The sequence below is a fragment of the Mus caroli genome, chromosome 18, assembly GCF_900094665.2.
Source record: "Mus caroli chromosome 18, CAROLI_EIJ_v1.1, whole genome shotgun sequence".
In the NCBI taxonomy this organism is placed as follows: domain Eukaryota; kingdom Metazoa; phylum Chordata; class Mammalia; order Rodentia; family Muridae; genus Mus; species Mus caroli.
Genome location: NC_034587.1, coordinates 884,269 through 894,179, shown reverse-complemented (window position 1 = coordinate 894,179; position 9,911 = coordinate 884,269). Strand labels below are relative to the sequence as shown.

The 9,911-nt window shown below is 41.3% G+C and overlaps 1 protein-coding gene across 1 annotated transcript in view; it reads right to left on the bottom strand.

Annotated features, from left to right (window-relative positions):
* Nucleotides 1-606: 606 nt before the first annotated feature.
* The window catches only part of LOC110284997 (lysozyme-like protein 1), a 15,046-nt gene continuing 5,741 nt past the window's right edge, over nt 607-9,911 (bottom strand). The window contains exons 4-5 of the mRNA XM_021151007.1: nt 1,633-1,711; nt 607-930 (exon numbers count right to left, since the gene is read on the bottom strand). Of these exons, the coding sequence (XP_021006666.1) occupies nt 861-930; nt 1,633-1,711 (149 nt within the window). The 3' untranslated portion in view covers nt 607-860. The remainder of the gene's footprint in view (nt 931-1,632; nt 1,712-9,911) is intronic.

Below are 9,911 nucleotides of genomic sequence, written 5' to 3'. Positions count from 1 at the left end.
GTTCCCAGCCAAGCCAATCCAATCTGTACTTGTTGAGATGAAGGCAGTTTAACATTGTATAACATGAGGGACAAGAGGGTGCTGAAATGTAAGGGTTATATAGGAATGGGAAGCTAGGAAAAGGGAAGAGAAGGGAGCCTGAGACATCTAGGGTTGGAGGTAGGGCAAGAAGAGCTGAGAAGAGTCAGGGACTCTGTGAGAGGTATTACAGGGAGAGCCTGGAAGCCAGCATGCACTTTAGTGTGCTAGTAGACACACAGATAGCCATTTGCCTTGAGTTTGTTTTGAACCTGACTGTCAAGTGGAATTTGATAGGTTTAATTCAAATGAATGTCATGAAAGTTGGTAATAAGAACCATGATTTCATCTTTTTGTCCCATCAGAGTTGCCATCATGATTCTACCCAGGATGCAGGAGTGTCCTCTCCAGCAGTGTTGATCTGACAAGTGTTCTCTGGCCAGAAAGAATGGCCACAGTCTCTTGGGGATGTAGGAATTGTCAAACTGGCTGGCAGCCTTTGTCGGTTCTTTAACAGTGTGACTTTTTGACCTTCAGAAGTCTCATTTTTGAACAGACACGTCACAGCTACATCCTTGGAAATCTTTACAACAAAGAAGAAAAGTTTATTCTCTCCAGTCCTTAGACATTGTGAAATGATTTTTCAAGTACTAATATCATCAAACTATTATGACATCATTGAACTCAGGTCAGAGAGAAATGACAGCATGTAAAGGGAAATGTTTACTTTCTTAAAATACAGCTTAGATTCCCTCTCCAATTTTGAGAAGGGACACTGAGAGAAAGCAATACTCAGTACAAGTCTGAGGAGTCATGGAAAGCACCCTTGCACCTGCTGCAGATCAGGAAACCTCACATCCTCTCTTCCACTCTGACATGTCTTTGTTCTCACAGTTCTTCTTCCAGCCCTGCCTGAGAAGGATATAGAAAAGAAGACAGCAGAAGAAAGCACTTCAACCAAATGACTGTAGGTGTAACCTCCAGGGAGTACTCGAAATTTAGCCTGTTTCCGACATCCAAAGTTGCCACTCTTCTATCTCATTTACATCTTCTGTTCTTCCCTCCTCACCCTGTTTTCTCCAAGTCACTGTTTGCCTCACCAACAAGCAAACTACTTTGGTAAGGATGGATCCCTGAGACCCACAGCTCTGACCTACTAAATGGGTAGCCTGATCAGCAGTATTCATTAGACATACAGCTGAAAGAAGCATGCTCACACATGGATCCTGCTCAGTCTTAGGCAAGGTTTCTGCTCAGTTGTCATTCACAGACTATGCTCACTGCTCATTATTATTGATCTCCACCAAATATTGCTGCAGTCTCATTGTCATGAATCTAGAGCAAAGCCAGGTTCCCTGCTGCCTGGTGTATCAATAGATGCTCTTCCCTTCACAAGACAAAGAGACTTTTCCCATACTTGTTTGTACTGTGTTCCTCTGAACCCTCACTCTCATGGGATGAGTATCAACACACCCATGCCTCTTGTTTGGACCACTCTGTAGATAGCAGTATTCCATGTCCACACTAGCCATGATGGGCAGACACACTGTAGGTTTAATATCACTAGCATCACTGACTACACATGCTAGCCCTGTCTCCCAAGGACACACTCACCAATAGTTCATCCCTTGTGTCTCTTTAACAATTTTCTTGGCACAGAGAATGGCATCTGTGAGGTCATCAGTGATCAAGGCTGTAAAGAAAGATGTGAGGGTCAGCAGGGCTTTAGCCATCTGGTGGTCCTTACCCCAGTGTGTCCTTATGCCAGAACCTCCCTCTACAGTTTTCTGGGAGGGATTTGGAAGATCTGTGACTTTCCCTACCAAAAAACATGAATTTCATCAACAACAATACATCTTTTGTTTCAAGGTTGACCTCATTGTGGCCTACATGAGGAGAGAATGGTGGTTGATAAATGCCTAGAAATGACCTCCAAACCTCCTTGATGTAAACATGAGAGAAAAAGTCAAACATCACAACAAACAAAAAAGCAGAAAAGTGTTGAGGTTTTGTCTTTTGCTATCTATTGTAGTGCTAAATGTGAGTTCCCAAGACCTGGTTGTCCCAGAGATGGGAGAGTATGCTTGTTAGACTTTTCTGTTGTAGAAACTATTTAATCCCAACCTGGGGGTTTCTATCCTGCCTTTTGTCATTTAGTTCACAGATAAAAACCACACACAACCTTTATATTTACAGTAAGCTTTAAACAGCACAAGATCTGGTCAAATACCTAACCTCTATGCTATTACAATATTTCCTATCAATAACCCCAGTTATTTCTTACTATTTACTATGTTTTAACTGGGCCAAATTTTTACGACTCTTAAACCATGGCGGCTTCTTTTTCCTCCTGATGCACATTCCTTTCCTTGTGATCCCTCTCAGACCCCTAAACCTGGGAAACCTAAACTCCACCTATGTGTCTTCTGCCCAACTATTGGCTGTTGGCATCTTTATTTACCAATTAGAAATAACTTGGGGCTAAAGTACACAAGTTCTCGCTCATCTCCGGGACAACCAGGTCTTGGGGGCCCACACTTAGCACTACAATAGATAGCAAAAGACCAAACCTCAATACTTTTCTTTCTTCTTTCTTTCTTTTCTCTTTCTTTCTTTCTTTTTCTTTCTTTCTTTCTTTCTTTCTTTCTTTCTTTCTTTCTTTCTTTCTTTCTCTCTCTTTCTTTCTTTCTTTCTTTCTTTCTTTCTTATTTGTTTGAAGTTTGACTTTTTCTCTCATGTTTACATCAAGGAGGCTTGGAACCATTCTGAGGAGAGAATGGTGGTTGCTTGAGTCAGAGGTGAGGCAGCAAGGAGGCAAGGAGGTATTGATCACAGTACAAACTTCCACATGTAAAACATAAGGGTTCTGGAGAGCTAGGGCACAGCAGAATGATTATGTAGTGAATACCATACACCATACATCACACACACACACACACACACACACACACACACACACACATGCACCCACATACTACACTCACAGTCAACATATGTACCACACACCCATACATACCACAACACATACCCTATGCACACATATAACACACAGAGGCATACAAATATCATACCACATATACAACATATTCCTCATAATCACGCCACACACAATAAATACTCTCCCTACACTATACACCACCCCATACCATTTCCATGCACATACATGCATACACCACATACATACACATACACACCGCACACAAAAGCCATTCATGTAGCACACCACCATACATATCCTATGTATCACCCAGTAACTATGAATGTGCCTCTAGTTGAGTGTAGAAATCACTTCACAATATATATATGGATATGAAAACACAACATTGTATACATTCTTTACAGAGAGGTTTTGTGAATTACACTTAAGGCTGGAAAAGATAACACACAGTAAATTTAACACTAAATACATGTGAATCCTCAGCTTCTCAGTTGTCTTAGGTAGAGTTTAGGTGCTTTACCATCTGGTGGGTTCCCCTATCCTGTGTCACACAAAGTCCCACCTTTACACAGGTCTATTGGAAAGCTTTAGAAAAAAGATTGTGAACATGCCAGTGTCTTAATGAGAATTAACTCTCAGCTGTCATCAATGTTTTTTGACACCATTGCCTAACATTTTACAATAGAAAGGCATTATTTTGACTGTCAGAAAAAAAATAACCAGAAAGAAGAAACATTGGCTTGAAATGTTACATTTTAATAAAACATCATAATAGGGAATTGTTTGTTAATTTGCTAGGAGTGGAATTTTTCCTTTAGTGTGCTGGCTTAGTTTTAATAATATTACTTTTCTTAGAAGATTATGGTTGTGACATTTCCTTCAAGCAAATTTATTAAAAATGTGGCTTATTTTGATTTAAAACAAACTACCATTTAACAAGGAAAAAAAAAAAACCCCGAGACTGGATTGATCTGGAGACAGGAGCAGCTGAAACAGTGTGTACAAACCATTGCTTTCAGTTTAGTGACACTGAGAGAAACAGAGCTTTGCCAGCTTGTAAGTCTTGTTTCTAAAAACACACATATCTACAACAGCTACTCATTGCCATCACTTAATTCAATTAACATAATATTTACTGTGTCAGGCATAGTATGAAAATACCCATTAATTCTCAGAACATTCATTTTTCCAGGTACCATCATTGTCCCTATAAACCTAGCTCGCATGCCCAGTGAACGAACCTGATTTTGGAAGGGGCTAGAGATGATGTCCCAAGTGGCATTGATGATGTCCCAAGAGTTGGGAAAGGAACATTACACACTGTGAGGAGGGACCTGACATGTTCCATTCTTCTGTGTAGGAGTACATCCTATGTATGTATCTTAGAACAAGGTTGGTCTTGGAAGACAGTTTGAGCCCTGAATAGGGCCCACTCACAGCAGGATCGGGGGTGTGGATTAGGGATCAGGGCAAAACAGGGGAAGTTATTTGTCAGTTTGGTTAAAGAGCTTCAAATGCACACACTTAGGACTGAGTGTGGTGGGGGCATGGCTGTGATTCTAGCTCTTGGGAAGCACAGGCAAGAAGATTATGAGTTCAAGACCAGCCACAGCTATATAGTAAGTTTGAGCCCAGTCTGGACAACAGAAAACCAATACTGTTTAGTAAATAAGTAAGTAAGTAAATAATAATATAACGTTTCTTGGAAGTGATTGGATTAACTTAGTGTTTAGGGTGCTTGGGGTTGACAACTGAAGAACCAGAGCAGAGCAGAGAGCAGAGCAGAGCAGAGCAGAGCAGAGCAGAGCAGAGCAGAGCAGAGCAGAGCAGAGCAGAGCAGAGCAGAGCAGAGCAGTGCAGTGCAGAGCAGAGCAGAGCAGTGCAGTGCAGAGCAGAGCAGTGCAGTGCAGTGTAGAGCAGTGCAGTGCAGTGCAGTGCAGAGAGAGCAAAGAGCAGAGAGCAGAGCAGAGCAGAGCAGCGTAGAGCAGAGCAGTGCAGTGCAGTGCAGTGCAGTGCAGAACAGAGCAGAGCAGAGCAGAGCAGTGCAGAGCACAGAGTAAAGCACAGAGCATAGAGCAGAGCAGAGCAGAGCAGAGCAGAGCAGAGAAGAGCAGAGAGAGCAGTGCAGTGCAGAGCAGAGTGAGCAGAGATCAGGGCAGAGCAGAGAGAGCAGAGATCAGGGCAGAGCAGAGAGAGCAGAGATCAGGGCAGAGCAGAGAGAGCAGAGATCAGAACAGAGCAGAGACACTGAAACAAAGAAATCACCACATAGGGGCAGCAGAGGGGCAGAAATTGGGAGAGACAGCAGGCTTTTAGAAAGATTCATGACAATAAATGTTTCTGCTTAATTTACCCTAAATAGACAATTCTGTCTAGCCAGAAAGAATAAGAACAGTTCTTCAGGCTCTGCATATAGAGAGATAGTTTACACTACAGTCTACAACTGAAAACAGCAGCAGTTGGTATGCAAAGAAATGCGTCCAGTTAGAGCTTGTCCATGTCCCCACGCCTCCTCCTGCCTCCCAAATAATTGCAACGTCCACCATCCTGGTTTACATCTCTTTCTCTTCTCTGAAGTAACAAAGGCCAATTTAGATACTAATTCAATGAGGACTAAGGTTAGCACACATGGAATACACTCTACCAGCAATCACTTTCTTTCCCATAACCAGCTCTCATTAGCAAAGCCTATGTTTTGAAAGAAAATAAAGATTGCCATTGTATCAGAAAATTAATAAATAGAATGCACATTTATGCATATATATACATATATATATGTTTGTGAGTGAGTGTGTGTGTGTGTGTAAAATTTATATATGTGAAGATTTACTTAGTCCATCTTCTGGTGTCCTAACAAAAAGAATGCTGAGGACTAGACAATTTATAAATAAACTTAGTTTAGAGCATGTTGTTGGGATCTGCTGGCTGAGAACACTTTCTCATGTACCTGATACATGCTCACTCAGGCTTCCCTCCCTATCTTATAAAATCACTAATGGCCAAGATAGGATCTGGATCCTTCTACCCTCATCTAACCTGCACTGCTTTCCAAATACCCAACTTTAAATACCAGCCACATAAATTTTGAGATTGTTTCTAATATATAAACTGGGAGGGGGAATGCAGCTAAATGACAGCAAGTACTTAAAAATAAGTTCTGTCTGAGTAGTTTGAAGAAGGGAGGTGGGGATTTTAGAAATAGTTTTGAAATGAAAGATATTGTATAATTTCTGAAGTGGCCTGAGCTCTATTACACACACACACACACACACACACACACACACACACACACACACACAGTCATGTTGTCATGTACCTTGTAAAGATACCTAATGCCAGTCTCTCCTTTCATGCATATAATGTTATGTGCTTTGTGTAGATACCTAATGTCAACTGGTTTCTAGGGTTTTACAACAATGTGGCTACTTCTATACAGTACAGACAGAAGGACACTGTTCCTAATTACTGCTTTCCTGCCCAACACGGAGGTAGAGCAGTCACTAAAGGCTGATTTAGGGTGTAAAGCCAACATCCCTTTTTCTATTCTAGAAAACCAAGTCCTGCATTTGCCAAGCAAGCCATCTAGGACACAACCCCAGTCCTCCATCCCATGGTGATGTGGAAACAGATATGAACGTTCTTTAGCACTAAGCACCAACCACCAACACTTTAGTTCCCTACATAAGGATTAGCTTGTGTTTCATGGTACATCCTTAGTTGAAGTTGAACAGTATAAAGTGAATAAAGTGCAAGTCAAGTCAAGCACCAACATCTGGAAAACAGTGAAAGCCTGGACACCTGGTTCAGGTACAGGATCGACCTGTAAGAGAGAAAACGCATTTGCCTGCAGTTGCCATGGATTTTTGCTCAAAGAAGACTAGTCTGTGAAAACTGAGATATCAGAAGCCCTGGAGCAAGGACTTATGGAGAGTGTCTGAGAGGCAAGTGGCTCACACCTCAATCTGAGTGAGCCAAGGGTTTGGCTCCCTGGGCCAGGGAGGAACAAATGTCCTGGAGCTGGATACCAACAGGGCTCAGCAGGTTTTGGCTACTCTGGAGGAAGAGACCTCAGTGAACATTGAGGACATTCCAAATAGATGCCAGGAGAATCATGCTTTTATAGAGGATGAACTAGCTGCAAATATCATAGTCTAGAACTATCATGGAATTTAAGGTGAACTTACTTGTCAAAATTCAACTCTCTTGACAGAAACAACAAACTAGACATCCACCAAGGTGCTGCTTATACAAACTATCTACTAGTCAAGAACATCCATTATGTGTAAAAGCAGGTGTCACTACATAACTCATAATAAAGATAAAAAATGTCAATGGAAAGAGAAAATTGAGGTATAAATTGCAGTCTAAAAGAATATCCTACCCAGAGACTAAATAAGGTGTGGGACTGGGTTTAATAGACAAAACACTTCAGAAAAACAGATCAGAGATATTTGAACACAGAATTTGAAGAATCAATGGAAATTACTAAAATAGACCCCAGAAAAGGAAGAACTTGGTGAGCAAAGAGAGAGCATTGAGTGCATAAGGCATGTCCAAGTCAGAATCTAGGAGATGCATACTGAAGAAGAACTGAAAATTTTTCCTTGTCATCTAGAATTTCATGTATATATAGAAACACATATTTTATGCACTTATTTTCACGTTTGAAGCATATTATTCCTGTATGTGTCCTATCTGACCTATGTGTCCTTTCTTTATATGTAAACTATCTCAAGAATGAAGATGAACTAGAGTCACTTTCAGACAGAGAGAGCTGGGCATGCTTGAGGATCCCTCTAGCACAGGAAGAGAAACAGTTGAAGGGACTGGTTGGGAATGAGTCATCCTTATCCACTGCCCAAGAGGACATTGTCCAAGGGATGAAGCGTGCTGAAGGCAGAGCATGTGTGTCACCCAGAGAAAGTTGCCTCTTAGATACAACGTGGCCTGCCAGTTAACTACTTTAGTGAAAAATAATGAAATTCATAATGATGTGCACAGATGGCTGAAGTGAAATACATGGGCACACAGCAGAGAGATACAACATTATAAAGCAAGGATCCCACTTAAGCTACAGATAACTATTAAAAATAAAATAAGCCAGGGGTATCAAAACAACAATAACAACAAACAACAACAACAACAAAACTATAAAAATATTATTTAATTCCAAAGGTAGCCAAAGAAATGGATTCTATATCAAGTAGCGTACTAGACAACAAGTAATAAGGCCTCTAAGTCAGGGTCCAGCAAACATCAGAGGACATGCTGTGAGCATGTGTGCACATGTGTAAACATGTACATGTATGCCTCTTCTGCCTGGAAGTTGACATCATGGGTCTTCTGTCACTTCCTATCTTATTTTTTGAGAAATTGCTTCTTACTGAAATTGTTGCTCACGGATTGCCTAGACTGGTGGCCATGCAAGGGCAACAACATGTATCTTTCCTCACTAGACTAGAGGCAGTTTAGAATTGTAATAATGACCTGGTGGCTAATAGCTGTACAGGAAGTGAGATAAAACTTTTGGGTTTCATCTATGGAGATGGAGAACTCCATAGAGTTCTTTTGAGATAGAGAGGAATGATGGGAGAAGAAATGAGACATGGAAGATTCACCAGTGGACACAGAGGTGAACAGTCAGACCAAAGCAGATCAGAGAGGTAGAACTAGCACATGGCAGGACATAGTGCCGGGATTAGTTGGGTTAAGCTAGACAGAGAAAGTGTTCTAGCTAAAAGACCTAAGCTCTAAAATATTATAAAACCTCTGTGTTGCTATTTATACCACTTGTGGGTCTGATAAAGTTCAGCTTTATTTGTGTCTCTGTTTATCTTCTTCATGAAAAACTTCCTCTAAGAGAGTTTTGAGAAAATTATATGGGGACAATGCTAGAATATTCCTCCATATTTGTATTTACTATGCTCTGCATACCAACAAGCAGATTCACAGAGAAGCCACCAATGGACTTCCATGTCCTCTGACTTACCAAGGTTTAAGTCAGGGTAAACAGTGGTAAGTAGGGGAGGAGGAAGTATGATGAGTCTGGGGTTATTTCCCTCTAGATTTTTCTCTAGGTCACTTGACATAGCTGTGTCCCCAAAGAAATGTCATGTCTCCTTCACAGATTATTTAGTGAGAAACTGGTCATGGCCCTGTGCTATGCATGCTGCTAGAGAAGAAGAGTAATCTAAACCTCATCTTTTATAATAATGACCACCCTGACAAGATATGCCCACCAATGAAATAGTGGCATGAATGTTGTGGAAGTAACCAACCACTTTCTGATAGGATCTCCATGGATGAAACCCATACCTGACACTGTTGACATGGCTGAGAATCTATGGCTAGATGTGTCATTGTCCCTAGGGAGAACTCAATACTATTATTGTACCAAATGGACATAGTATGAAAATGATTCCTAAAGGCTTGTTACTATGCTCAGAGATCCGTACATTGCTTGGTCCTCATCAAAGAAGCTTTCTTTTGAAGCAGACAGCAATTAATATCAAGACCCTCAACTGGTGAACATGAATAGGTGAGAAACTATAGTGCTCAGTCCCCAGTGGGATATCCACACCCCTCCCTGAAAGTCTTGAGATCTTTACAGAAGAGGGGTCAGTCTGAAAGAGCCAGAGGTAATGGATAACTTCAAGGGAATGCTTTTGCAGACACAACAGGACATATACTTATAGAGGTTGTGACAACATGCATGCAGCTGTGCAAGCTCAAGTCAAAAAAGAATCCTAGCATTGAAAGTAGAGGTGGGCATGGGATGTCACTATGAGCTGTAGAATTACTGACATTTGATATCTGCTAGGAGAGTCCATTTTCTTTAATGGTGTGACTCCTGATAGATCAACCACACTCTAGACCCTCCTTCTCAGACTAGTTGGGCAACACAGACTGGACTTATTGAGGGGAGAGAGGGAGAGGGAGAGGGAGAGGGAGAGGG